Source organism: Microcebus murinus, chromosome 26 (assembly GCF_040939455.1).
Source record: "Microcebus murinus isolate Inina chromosome 26, M.murinus_Inina_mat1.0, whole genome shotgun sequence".
NCBI classification, from domain to species: domain Eukaryota; kingdom Metazoa; phylum Chordata; class Mammalia; order Primates; family Cheirogaleidae; genus Microcebus; species Microcebus murinus.
The window spans coordinates 21,382,298-21,396,311 of record NC_134129.1 but is presented as its reverse complement, the minus strand read 5'-3'; the positions used below and the strand labels follow the sequence as shown (position 1 = coordinate 21,396,311).

The following is a 14,014-nucleotide window of genomic DNA, read 5'->3' as shown; positions in this document are numbered from 1 at the left end:
CCACCCTAACAATATTTGCACCCACAGAATTTGAGAAAATAAATAAAATTATATATATATAAAAGAAAGTTATATTTATTATAAAAATGTAAAATTATTTGTCCAACTAAATAAATTATAACTGATGTCCTTCAAATAAAAAACAAAGAACAGCAACAAAAAACTTTCTATTTTGTTTTCCCCACCCCCAGTTTCGTGCAAAAAGAATCAGAGTTGTCACTTTCCCGAGCCATTTAGGATCCTGCCTTCCAGCTGCTGATGGAGCCCTGCAAATTAAACGAATGTGGTTTTCTTTTTTTTTTTTTCGTATGGCTGGTGTCTGGCTAAACCGAGCAATTTAGAAACCCACGCTAACTGCTCACGCTGCAGCCCTGGACTGAAATAATAAACCGGTGTTGTCGGCACTAACGGGGATTGAGAGGACTCTTCTTTCACTAACGACGTCCTGCCCCCCGTGTGGAGACTGGGGTGTGTGGTGACTGTCTGTGGTCCGGTCGCGTGCACGGTCCCGTTTAATTTTTGCTCTGTCCGTCGAAAAAACAATCCAGCGAAGAGAAAGAGGCTGTGGGCGCCGTCAGCCTCGCCCGGGAGGGAAGCCCTGTCCCGGCGTCCCAGCCCGGCCCCGGTCCGGAGCCAGAGGAGGAAGCCCCGCGCCGCCTGCCCGACCCGGAGAGGGACGACTTCGCGGTCAGGAGGGCCCGGGAGAGCCGGGCCAGGCCCGCGGTGCCCCTGCGCCAGCTCCTGTACGGGCCGTTCCCCGGGAAGCAGGCGCTGCAGCCGGGGGGCAGCGAGCAGCGGTCAAAGGGAGTCCCCGAAAAGAGGAGCCGGGAACATAAGAGGTGTGAGAACATAAGAGGTGTGCCCGGAGTGTGTGTGTGAGAGAGAGGGAGGGAGAGAGAGAGACAGGGGGAAAGAGAGGAGAGAGAGAGACAGGGAGAGAGAGGGAGAGACAGAGAGACAGGAAGAGAGAAAGACAGGGAGAGAGAGGGAGAGAGAGACAGGGAGAGAGAGAGACAGGGAGAGAGAGGGAGAGAGAGACAGGGAGAGAGAGAGGGAGAGAGAGACAGGGAGAGAGAGAGACAGGGAGAGAGAGAGACAGGGAGAGAGGAGAGAGGGAGAGAGAGAGAGGGAGAGAGACACAGGGAGAGAGAGAGGGAGAGAGAGACAGGGAGAGAGAGGGAGAGAGAAAGGGAGAGAGACACAGGGAGAGAGAGAGGGAGAGAGAGACAGGGAGAGAGAGGGAGAGAGAGAGGGAGAGAGACACAGGGAGAGAGAGACAGGGAGAGAGAGAGGGAGAGAGAGACAGGGAGAGAGAGAGGGAGAGAGAGACAGGGAGAGAGAGAGACAGGGGGAGAGAGAGACAGGGAGGGAGAGAGAGAGACAGGGAGAGAGACAGGCCTGAAGTCATCACAGTCCCTCGAGTAGTGTGGGGTCGGGATCGTCCCCGCCGAGCTGGAGTCTCATTGCCATTCCTGGTGGTCATTGTTCAGGGAGGAGCTCTGGCCCCTCTCCCTAAGCGGAACCGGAGACCGTCACCCGGGGGAAGAACTCTGGTCCCGTCAGGGCGTCACGGCGGCGTTAAAAGGGCAGCGTAGCCCAGAGCAATCTCAGCTCCTGTCGCCCCCGCGTTTTCAGGGGAGGGAAAGGTGGTTCCCCAATCTCGGTCTGTCCGCAGCCTCTGAGTGTCCACGCTTGACGTTCTGTCTGTCTGCTCCCCCTTCCTGGAACCTGATTTTTTCCCCCCGATCATGCCGGGGTGGGGCCGTGGATCACACCGACAGGAGCCAGGGCCCGACGGAGGAGGCGAAGGCCACGGAGCCCCGAGTCACGAGGGCCCAGGAGCGCGGCCCCGTGGAAGAGGGACTCAGGAAGGTGCCGGATCTGTGCAAGGATGACCTGGCCCAGCGGAGGGTCCAGGGCCGCCGACCGGCCCCTCTCAGAGACCCTCTGAGCTTTGTGGTCCCTGCCAGGATAACCCAGGCGGACATGGAGACCTGGGAGAGACTGAAGGTGTCGGAAGGGAGCAGGTGCGTCACCTTTCGGCCCGGCCGTCCCCCTCTGGCCGTGGCATTATCTGATTTCCAAAGACCCGAGGGCTCATCCCATCGTATCGTTTTTTTATCGTCCCGGCTGCAGGAGTGATTTCTCAAATCGCAGAGCTTTCTAAAAAAAAAAAAAAAAAAACAGCATGTCCAGCGTGAGATGAATGTAGCTATGCAGAAAGTCGCAAGCCACGCGGACAGAGGTCATCCTCCTTTAACCCAGCCCCAACGCGCTAGGGAGGGTTGTTTATTTTGATAGGCATGCTCACTGTCAGGAATTTAAACCAGATTTTAAAAAAAAAAAAAGAATTTTTTTTTTTTTTAATGATTGCCTCGTAACAGACGGCATAAGAAGATCTTAGGTAGAGCGGAACGATTAACATTTTTTTTTTTTTAAAGTCGAGCTTTGAAAGCTAGAGAAAATTACAGACAAGGTGATGATCATTTCTCGGTGGGACGATGCTCACTGCTTCACTTGACTAAGTGAATATGCAGAGGCTCTTCTGCTCTGTCCACAGAAGTATTTTTCACACATGGTCGTCCCTTGGTGTCCGTGAGTTATTGGTTCCAGGAACCCCCTTGGATACCGAAATTCTCAGATGCTTAAGCCCTTTAATATAAAACGGTGCAGTTTTTGCATATAACATTTGCACTTTCTCCCATTAATAATAAATAATACTTTATTATTATTATTATTTTTTAAGACAAGAGTTTCACTCTGTTGCCCGGGCTAGAGTGCCATGGGGTCAACCTAGCTCACAGCAACCTCAAACTCCTGGGCTCAAGCGATATCCTCCTGCCTCAGCCTCCTCCCGAGTAGCTGGGACTACAGGCTCGGACCAGCATGCCCGGCTCATTTATTTCTGTATATGTATTAGTTGGCTAATTAATTTCTTTCTATTTTTTAGTAGAGACAGGGGTCTCGCTCTTGCTCGGGCTGGTCTCGAACTCCTGACCTAGAGAGCGATCCTCCCGCCTCGGCCTCCCAGAGCGCTGGGATGATAGGCGTGAGCCACCGCGCCCGGCCCTCCCATATACTTTAAATCATCTCTAGGGTTACTTACAATACCTAATACGATGCCCGTACATCACTTCATTGCCCTGGATTCAGCACAGCACTCAGCATGGGGCAAATGCAACTTTTGCTCTTTGAAACTTTGCAGGAATTTTTTTACCCCAAATATATATATACATATATGTGTGTGTGTGTATTATATGTATATATATATATATATATTTTTAATCTGAAGTTAGGTGAAGCCACAGATGTTGAAACCACACATAGGGAAGGCCAACTCTCTCTAGTTTTTTTTTTTTTTTGGAGAAAAAAAGAAAGCCTCTTACGGATTGGTGATTGCCTCAGCAATCTTGGGACTTGTTTCTGGCTCTGACTAGGGACGGAGACGGCCCTCCCGCCCCTGCCCCCGAGCCTGCCACGGCGGGGGACATCAAGGCAGAGACCGCCGCCCGAGACGACTTTGCCGGCCGCAGAGCCAGGGCTCCCAGGAGAGCGCCGGGCCCCGGGCAGAAGTTCGTGCACTTCGGGCCGGTGACAGAGATAGACCAGCAGAGGTGGCAGCGGCTCAGCATCGGCAAGCCGGGGCCTCGGGGGCCCCGAGACGGAGTCCCCGCCGGTCCCCGCGGGGACATCCAGACCCACTCGGGGGCCCGGGTCCCGGAGGCGGTCGCCCCCAGCTCAAAGGATGGCGGCAGGTATATCTTGTGCGTGTGAGCAGCTCTGCATGGGGCTTGCTGCTGCTGCTGCTTTTAAAGACTTGGCCAGAGCTCGCTGAGCAAGCCCCTCGGAGAGGACAGAGGGTGGCAGGCTCTTCTTCCGGGTAGCAGAGAAGCGACCCTGGTTCGTGGCCCAGGTGGGCAGGCGTGTGTGTCTGAGCTGTGATTCCCTCGTTGCCGGAATCCCGGCCTGGGAACACCGCTAGTCTCGGCAGACGGCCCTTCCTCCCCTCGGGCTGCGTTAGGCTCTATTTTATCACCGTGTTTCCTCGGAAATAAGACGGGGTCTTGTATTTATTTTTCCCCCCAGAAGACACCCTAGGGCTTATTCTTAGGGGGGTGTGTTATTTTTTTTTTTTAAGTATGGTACAACCATCTATCATGCGTCCTCAAACCACAACCCGTGGGCCACTTGCGGGTGTTTTTGCCTGTTTGTTTTTTGCACTTCAAAATAAGACGTGTGCAGTGTGTGCATAGGAATTTGTTCATAGTTTAAAAAAAAACAAAACAAAACTAGAGTCCGGCCCTCCAACGGTCTGAGGGACGGTGAACTGGACCCCCTGTTTAAAAAGCTTGAGGACCCCTGATGGACATTGATTCAATTAGAGGGAAGTCGTCTTCTTCTGGAACATCATCCTCACTCTCCAAACCCCGAATCCCATCCTGAATGTCTTGCGACTCTGTTTCCTTTAGAACCACTGGCCCCGATCTCTCCTGTGGAGCACTAGAGCTCTCACGGGGCGGATGAGAAGGGCTGCTTGTGTTATTTCCCGCTCCGCAACGACACGCATGGGTTGTGCAGATGCGCTGCGCAGCCACACCCATCACTAGGGCTGATTTTCATAGCCACGCCCATCACTAGGGCTGATTTTCATAGCCACGCCCATCACTAGGGCTGATTTTCATAGCCACGCCCATCACTAGGGCTGATTTTCATAGCCACGCCCATCACTAGGGCTGATTTTCATAGCCACGCCCATCACTAGGGCTGATTTTCATAGCCACGCCCATCACTAGGGCTGATTTTCATAGCCACGCCCATCACTAGGGCTGATTTTCATAGCCACGCCCATCACTAGGGCTGATTTTCATAGCCACGCCCATCACTAGGGCTGATTTTCATAGCCACGCCCGTCACTAGGGCTGATTTTCGGGGTAGGGCTTCTACGGCGCAGGTGCTTAGACATCCTGCTGGGGCTTGTTTTATGGGCGGGTCTTGTTTTCGGGTAAACGGGGTAGTTGAAAATAGTGCATGAGCTAAATGGAATGCTTTAATGATACCACCCGTGTTTCTTCTAAAGACATATTGATAAAAACCAGGCTTATCTATGACCTCCCTCTTTCCTTAGCGCTAAGAGGGAGGAAAAGAGCAGTTGTTAGTATGATGAGTTCACATTTTGGATCTCCAAGCAGACACATTAAAAAAAAAAAAAAAAAAAAAGGTCTCCTCCTTTCCCTACTTTTTAAAAAATGATGTAATAAATCTGGAGTAAAAAGAGAGATTTCTCTTTTGGGGATTTCCGTTAAGTCTAGTCTCCTTTGGAGGAAAAGCCATCCACAGGTGTGTAGGGACACTGTGTGTCCTCATTGCCCCTGGAATGCCACCCGGCTCGGAATTCCCAAGCCCCGTTTTGGGCATTCATTTCTGTGGGCTGGTGTCTCTCTGGCGTTAAACAGACGCGGGGCGTTTAGAAGGTTCCAGATTGTTCCGGAAACCTCCGTTCCCTCCTGCATGGCGGGGGCCAAGCGCGGCTCCCCAAGCGTGGCGGCCTGTAGAATGGTTTCCCGGGTCGCGGGCTGAGTCCCGAGGGTCCCTCCGGCGGCCCTGTGGTCGGAGAGTCACGCCGGCGGTCCAAGGATTCCTCCGGCCCTCGCCGGGGTTCTCGTCCCAAGACTCCGGGCAGATCCGGCCGTCGGAATGAGGGCGACTAAATTCCCTCTCGACCGCTTCTGTGTGAGCGTCCACTTTAGCCGACAGCCGTGATAGGACTTTTGCGATTTTTCATTCATCAAAATAAAACTGTGAGCATTTAAAAGCAACGTCATGATCACACGGCACCTCAAGCTACAAAAAATAAAAAATAAAAAAGTAAATAGAAATAATGCCACGATGAGCATTTTTTTCATATGTTTGTTGGCCATTCTTCTGTCTTCTTTAGAAAAGTTTCTGTTCAAGTCCTTTGCCCACTTTTTAATAGGGTTATTTGATTTTTTTTTTTCTTACTGATTTTCGTGAGTTCTAAGTATATTCTAGTTACCAGCCCTTTATCGGATGCGTAGGATGCAAAAATTTTCTCCCATTCTGTAGGTGAGAGGGGGAAAGGGCATTTATTGAAACCTTAAAATCTGTACCCCCATAGTATGCCGAAATAATAAAAAAAAAAAGAAGAGAAAAATAAAATAATCATCCTAAAAGAAAAAAAAATAATGTCATGAAAACATACATGCATATGTTACCTATTCTGATAGTTACATGGCAAGGAGAGCTGTTGTGAAGTGAAACAAGCTTTCAGCGCTTTAAAGTGGGCGTCCTCAAACTACGGCCCATGGGCCACATGCCGCCGGCCGCCTGGCACATTGATCCGGCCCTCCGGGTGTTTTTGCCACCGCCGCTGCCTGTCCTGCTTAGCAGCCGACTCGTCCCGGGCCCGCAGTGTGCACTCTTGCAATGGTCTGAGGGACGGCGAACTGGGGCCCCTGTTTAGAAAGTTTGAGGGCCGGGTGCACGCGGTGGCTCTCGCCTGTCACCCTAGCTCTCTGGGAGGCCGAGGCGGGCGGATCGCTCGAGGTCAGGAGTTTGAAACCAGACTGAGCAAGAGCAAGACCCCGTCTCTACTATAAATAGAAAGAAATTAATTGGCCAGCTAAAAATATATATAGAAAAAAATGAGCCGGGCATGGTGGTGCATGCCTGTCGTCCCAGCTACTCGGGAGGAGGCTGAGGCAGGAGGATCGCTTGAGCCCAGGAGTCTGAGGTTGCTGTGAGCTAGGCTGACATCACAGCACTCACTCTAGCCTGGACAACACAGTGAGACTCTGTCTCAAAAAAAAAAAAAAAAAAAAAGGTTGAGGACCCCTGCTTTCAAGCTTTCCTCGTCACGCAAGAGCAAGACGGACGCACCGTCCATGCACAGCGCAGACCACCGTGCGGGCCGAGGATGCCGTCTACGGGGGCGGTGTCTCGGCCGAGGCTTGCTTGGCCGCGCTTCGGGTTGCGTGATTAACAGACGCGTGGTGGTGTACAGATGCCACCGTCGCTGTTGCTACCAGAGACAGGAGGACTAAAGTCGGCGGCCCTGTGTGTGCCAGGAATCGTTTTTTTTTCTTGCTTGCGTGTCGGCGGGCTGTGGAAAGAGTATCTCTGTGGCGAATCCACCTGTTAGACGTGCTTTCTGCCTCTCGCCTTGAGGGCAGAATGAATGGGAGACCCTTTTTATGTGTCACCAGTTCACTCAGGAGCCTTCGGGGCCAGGGGTTGGAACTGCTTTCTGACGCCCTCAGAAAACTCCTGCCTGCCCCCCACAGGGCTCATGTTTGGTGTAAATCTACATTTGTTGGCAGAAATGCCGGTAACAGAGGGCTGTGCATTCTTTTGTACCAGAAACCGTTTAAATTAGCAGATACATCCTACGTGCAACAGGGCAGGGAAACCTCACAGACCATGTTGTGCTGAAGAAGCCAAGCTCCTTGAAGTGTATGTGCACTACAGAGCTCCGTTTATATGGCACAAAACGCTCGATGTTAACCTACGGCTGTGTTCAGTTTGTGAAAATCTGTTAAGGTGTATGTGTGGTATGCGCGCTCTACCCATGTGTCAATAAAATGTTAATTAAAATATTCAAATAGGGATACGAAGCCACATAACAACTGTTTATAGATTCTCGATCAGCCATCCTGTAGGGATGTCTACTCTGTTCTCTCCCATAGGTAATTTAGAAAACGCTGTATTTGAATAAATCTACTCTCACAGACAGGCCAGGTGTCCTCAAACTTCGGTCCTCGGGCCACCTGCGGGTGTTTTAGCCCGTTTGGTGTTTTTTTTTTTTTTTACTTCAAAATAAGATGTGTGCCGTGTGCGTAGGAATTTGTTCATAGTTTTTTTTTAAACTATAGTCTGGCCCTCCAACGGTCTGAGGGTCAGTGAACTGGCCCCCTGTTTAAAAAGTTTGAGGACCCCTGCCATAGGCCTATTAATTAATGGGGAAACATTTATCCAGTCTTCAGAATTAATTTTTTTTTTTTTTGAGACAGAGTCTCGCTTTGTTGCCCAGGCTAGAGTGAGTGCCGTGGCGTCAGCCTAGCTCACAGCAACCTCAAACTCCTGGGCTCAAGTGATCCTCCTGCCTCAGCCTCCCGAGTAGCTGGGACTACAGGCATGCGCCACCATGCCCGGCTAATTTTTTCTATATATATTAGTTGGCCAATTAATTTCTTTCTATTTTTAGTAGAGACGGGGTCTCGCTCTTGCTCAGGCTGGTTTCGAACTCCTGACCTCGAGCGATGCTCCCGCTTCGGCCTCCCAGAGTGCTAGGATGACAGGCGTGAGCCACCGCACCCGGCCCAGAATTAATATTGATCTTGTCCTCTCTCTTGATGTGGAGGGATCCTCAATTCATCTGTTTCAATGTCGTGGTGCCTTTGGAAAACTGTTAAACGGTGAGCTGCACCTTCCAAAAAACGATTCCCCCTGGAGAAACAGAAGATGAGTCTTAATGCCAGAAGAAAAACATTCACAAACCCTTTCTTTATCTTCCTCTTCCTTTTTGGTCATTTTAGCAGAGATTTTTTTGGGTTTTGCACTGGTATGATTGCCTTCACTATGAATTAAATAATTATCCATGAACACAGACTATTCTCGAATGCCGAAATCATAAGAGATAAGGATGCCTGTGTCTGTATATCCATACATTCTGGGGTGTTTTCTCTAAGATGACAGGAAGAGATCTTGAGAAATTACTTTTTTTTCCTGTAAATTGTTGTGAAACTGAGCATGGGACCGGGATACTTTTGCTGACAACCCCAAAATGTGATTTATTGGAAACTGAAAGCAGGATATATTTTCTTTTTTACTTTTTTTTTTTTTTAAATACTCTTTGTACCACCCATAGGACTCTGCTTGATAGGGATATATTTTCTTTAACGAAATAATTCTTTGTTCAGCCTCAGAATGCAGAAATGAGCAAGCTTTCAGAGTCTAGGTAAGAGCCATCCCTTAAAAATTCACCTTTGCTAAAGGGACAGTCATTTGAGGGAGCCGCTTCTTTAAAAAAAAAAAATGTGCTTAAAATATGCCCTTGTGGTGTTCTAATTTTTTTCTACTTTGACCTTTTTCCTCGCCTTGTGAGACACACTTAGACTTGAAGTGACTATCGCAGAGGGTACAGCTTTATAGATCCAGATCATCACAGGACCGTGAAAGTTCGGAAACAACTTTGGTTTTTCAAGTTATGGAATGTCATCCAAGTGTGGTTTTGATTAAGGCTACCAGTTTTCTAGGAATTGTGGTTTTTGTCAGATGCGCGCGGAAGGCACTGATTGGGGTTCTGGTTGGAGTTCTGGTTTGCTTCCAGAAAGCTGCAGAAGCGCTCTCTGATGCCATGTGTGCAGATGCATTAACGTCACCAGGGTCAGGGTCAGTGAAGGGTGTAAGTGTGCTGGGTGCCCTCACAGCCCGTTACTGCCGCACATAGTAGAGGCATGAACAGTTGAACCGTCTGCGAATGACCATCATACATGTTTGCTTGCTTTTTAAGCCGCCTTCTCTAAACATTTCGCGTTATACCTAAGCCTTCTTGTGTTTCTGTTGAACAGATTCTTTCTGTGTGGTTAGCATGGGGATTTTATTTTAAGTTCTCATCTGCGTTTTGCATTCTTTAGGGACATCAAGGCTTTTGATTTTCAGCAGCGAATGGGAATTGCTAATTGCATAATGACCCTTCTCTTTCAGCAGGATCAGCAGAAAAGGTCTGGCACATGTGTACCCCATCAGCGGTTTTTATCTCCAGCTTGGTTGCAAGCTTTAACTTTCTGTCCCCTGACTTTGTGTTTGGTCTTGCAGGTTCGGCCCGAGAACGCCTGTGTCTGATGACGCAGAGTAAGTGGTCTTGTGTTCGCAGGGTTGCATTAATGACTAGCCGAAACCGCGTGCTTCTAGTACTTACCGCATAGTTGAAATGCAACTGAGGCCAGGCGCGGTGGCTCACGCCTGTAAGTCCTAGCACTCTGGGAGGCCGAGGCGGGCGGATTGCTCGAGGTCAGGAGTTCGAGACCAGCCTGAGCAGGAGCGAGACTCCCGTCTCTATTATAAATAGAAACAAATTAATTGGCCAACTAATATATAGAGAAAAAAATTGAGCGGGGCATGGTGGTGCATGCCTGTAGTCCCAGCTACTCGGGAGGCTGAGGCAGGAGGATCGCTTGAGCCCAGGGAGTTGGAGGTTGCTGTGAGCGAGGCTGACGCCACGGCACTCACTCTAGCCTGGGCGACAAAGCGAGACTCTGTCTCAAAAAAAAAAAAAAAAGAAAGAAAAAGAAATGCAACTGGCACAACAGTGAACTGAATAGTTAACTGACTTTGTGCAGCCGGAGCACTCGAAGTTGGAATGCAGAACATATGTTCTGTGCGGAAAAGATGAATGCAAAAGCAACTTAAGCATGGTTCTAATGTGCAGCTGCTGCTTAAAGCTTAAATTTGCTCTTCGCAGCCTGGGCATGTTAAAGTGGTTGTTCTCGTTACGGTTTGGACATCAGTACCCCTTCTGAACCACGGAATTATTGAAAGGGATATTCTGCGTTTGGGGCTTAATTTCTTGATACGTTGGGGCTTGGAGTTAGCAGTGAAGTAGTCATTCCCATGGTCATGTTTTTTCTTTTTTTTTAAAACTAAGAAAATAAATCCTAAACCACTAATTGTAGATTCGGAAACCCAAGTTCCTCCCAGGCCGGAGTCATATAAACTGTGGGATGCTTAAGACCAAAACACTGGGGGTTTCTTTCACTCGAGTTCCGTGGCATAGCAAGGGGTCAGGAATGCAAGACACGTTCTTGGGCTTCCCCCTCCCCCGGCTTCTCGGTTTCACTCCTCTCGGAGATTCACTGCTCGTCCCAAATTTGAGAAGAATCCACAGCCTCCCACTGGTGACCATATGAACACTTTCAAAAATGAGTTTCCCATGTGCTGCACTGATACACAAGGCAAAAGTTTTCTTTGCAGCATAACAGCCTTCTCTCAGATGTGGGGAAATCTGTGTTTGGAGAAACTCTGGGATTCCTACGGGATCCCAGTACTGGCAGTTTGCTGAGGCTGCCGTCTCTCCCGTCTTGCGAGGAGCCTGTCGTGGGGTCGTGGGAGCTGGGGCTCTCCAAGGACGAGTCATTGGCTCGCTCTCCGCCTGTCCTTGCCCAAGCCACGGTTTCAAGCCACAGAGTGAGGAATTTAAATAAGGGTGTAGTACCGTGTTTCCCAGAAAATACGACAGGGTCTTATATTTATTTTTCCCCAAGAAGACACCCCAGGGCTTATTCTCAGGGGATGTGTTATTTTTTTTTAAGTACGGTACAACCATCTACATCGATTCAAATAGAGTGAAGTCGTCTTCTTCTGGAACATCATCCTCACTCTCCAAACCCCGAATCCCATCCTGAGTGTCTTGCGACTCTGTTTCCTTTAGAACCACTGGCCCCGATCTCTCCTGTGGAGCACTGGAGCTCTCACGGGGCGGATGAGAAGGGCTGCTCGTGTTCTTTCCAGCTCTGCGACGACATGCTTGGGTTGTGCAGATGCGCTGCGCAGCCACGCCCATCACTAGGGCTGATTTTTGGGGTAGGGCTTCTATTGCGCACGTGCTCAGAAATCCTGCTAGGGCTCATTTTATGGGGAGGTCTTATTTTCGGGGAAACACAGCGCACACAAATATCATTTCCACTGATGACAAAGAGATTAGACAAAAAAAAAAATCTAAGTGTTTTCAAATTGCATGTTTTCCGTGTTTATTAGATGTCAGCAGCTGAGCATGGACTCTGACTCCAGTGCTCAGTTCCGCAGGGGCGAGCTGCGATGGGTTAGTGGCCTTTCATGCAGAACGTGGATGTCTCAAAGGCAACTTCAGCCTGAGCTTGACTGACTGCAGGGTTGAGCAGTCTGCGAAATTGAGCCGTGGTTATTCCTTTTAAAACCTGCGGTGGCCATATCTCACGTGCACTGAAGGAAAGATTTTATAAGATGGGTAGGCAGAGCACCACTTTGATCTGGTGAGCGAAAACATTTCGAAAGAAGGGATTTATTCTTCATCAATGCAAAGCTGCTGTGCAATTTGCCTAAAATAGTTCTCCGGGAAACCCTAACAGGTGATAGAAAGGAAGCTACATGAAAGGGCTTTTGAGTTTTGCCTGTCCCTGGACACAAAACCTCACCCACAGGAAAATGTAATGATTTTTTTTTTTAAAGGGGCCAGAATGGGAACTTTCCTCTCTAAATTTACACAGAGCAGCCCAATTGACCAAGAAGAGTAATAGGAGCTTCTTTTCCAGAGCTCTTATCTGAGAATATCCGAAGTGCCGAATTTCCTGCTTGGAGTAGACAAGCACAGTTTACGTGAAACTGTGCGAGGGACAAAATGAAAAGTTGCTATCGGGAATTTATTTTCTAAGTAGACATTTATACTATTTTTAGTTTCCTCCCTTAATAATCTCCCTTTTCCAAAATCTTTAAGGGCAATGATTGCTACAGATTATATTTATTAATAATCTGACACACTCTTAAAATAGAACCCAATCAAAAAAAAAAAGCTGTACTCTTTAAGGGGAATATAGGTCAGGGGCAGACGGAGAAATTCTACCTCCTGGCCAGCCGAGAATGTTTCCGTAGATTTAATTCCACCTTCTTCTTGCCCTTTTCCTCGCTTGCATGTTCTTTCTCTCCGGACACTTTCCCCACCAAGGAAGTCTGTACCTTGGGAGAGCCACAGGCCATTTAATTCTGAGTTCCCTTACCTCAGACTTGGCCCAGAAACTATTTTTAGGCTCCCCAAAGGTAACTTGAGCCTGGCCCTCAAAGATGCCAAACCACGCCCAAGAGCCACCCCTGGATTCTGCAGCCAGGGGCCCTTCTCCCAGCAGCCCAGAGACACTGGAGTCAAGCACTGAGAAGTACAGGGTTAGTCCAGGTCACATTACCATGTCTCCCCGAAAATAAGACAGGGTCTTATATTTATTTTTCCCCAAGAAGACACCCCAGGGCTTATTCTCAGGGGATGTGTTATTTTTTTTGAGTACGGTACAACCATCTCCATTGATTCAAATAGAGTGAAGTCGTCTTCTTCTGGAATATCATCCTCACTCTTCAAACCCCGAATCCCATCCTGAATGTCTTGCGACTCTGTTTCCTTTAGAACCACTGGCCCTGATCTCTCCTGTGGAGCACTAGAGCTCTCACGGGGCGGATGAGGAGGGCTGCTCGTGTTCTTTCCCGCTCCTCGACGACACGCATGGGTTGTGCAGATGCGCTGCGCAGCCACGCCCATCACTAGGGCTGATTTTCGGGGTGGGGCTTCTATGGCACACATGCTTAGACATCCTGCTGGGGCTTGTTTCATTCTTATTTTTGAGGAGACACGGTAATTGACTGGAAGCCTGGTTTCCCCAGGATCCCCCTCCCCCACCCCCAGACAGACACTTCTTCATCTGGGAGTTCGAGTCCAACCTCTGACCGGGGAACATCTTCTAACGGTGACCCAGCCCATTTCCTATCTAGTGTTGTTGATTCTAAACTTTCTCAGTTTTTTTTTTTTTTCCCGACCTACATGGCATAAAGATATTACTTACATTTTTGTTATTTTTTTTTTGGCCAGTCTGCTGATATTTCTTAATTTAAAAAAATATAATAAAATAAAACCTTGGAACTCTGGGAAAATATAGCACCAGTTGAGTATCATATAAGTGAAATGCTTGGGAGGAGAAGTGATTCAGATTTTGAACTGTTTTTGGATTGGGGAATGTTTGCATATACATGAGATATTTTGGGAATGAGACCCAAGTCTAAACATGAAATTCATTTATGTTTCACATATACCTCATACACATACATAGCCTGCAGGTAATTTTATAAGATGTTTTTAATAATTTTGTGCATAAAACAACATTTCGGCTGCAATCCCCATAACATGAGATCACCTGTGGAATTCTCCACTGTGGGGTCACGTTGGTGCTCAAGAGTGATTTTGGAGCCTTTTGGATTTTAG

At 48.6% G+C, this 14,014-nt stretch overlaps 1 protein-coding gene across 5 annotated transcripts in view; it reads left to right on the top strand.

Moving 5' to 3' along the window:
* Positions 1-14,014, top strand: part of LIMCH1 (LIM and calponin homology domains 1) — a 258,305-nt gene that overhangs the window by 191,372 nt on the left and 52,919 nt on the right. For 3 of the 5 annotated variants that reach the window (XM_075997823.1, XM_075997827.1, XM_075997824.1), the window contains one exon: positions 9,835-9,870. The exons of the other annotated variants lie outside the window; for them this stretch is intronic. In XM_075997823.1, the coding sequence (XP_075853938.1) occupies positions 9,835-9,870 (36 nt within the window). The remainder of the gene's footprint in view (positions 1-9,834; positions 9,871-14,014) is intronic. 5 annotated transcript variants of the gene reach the window in all.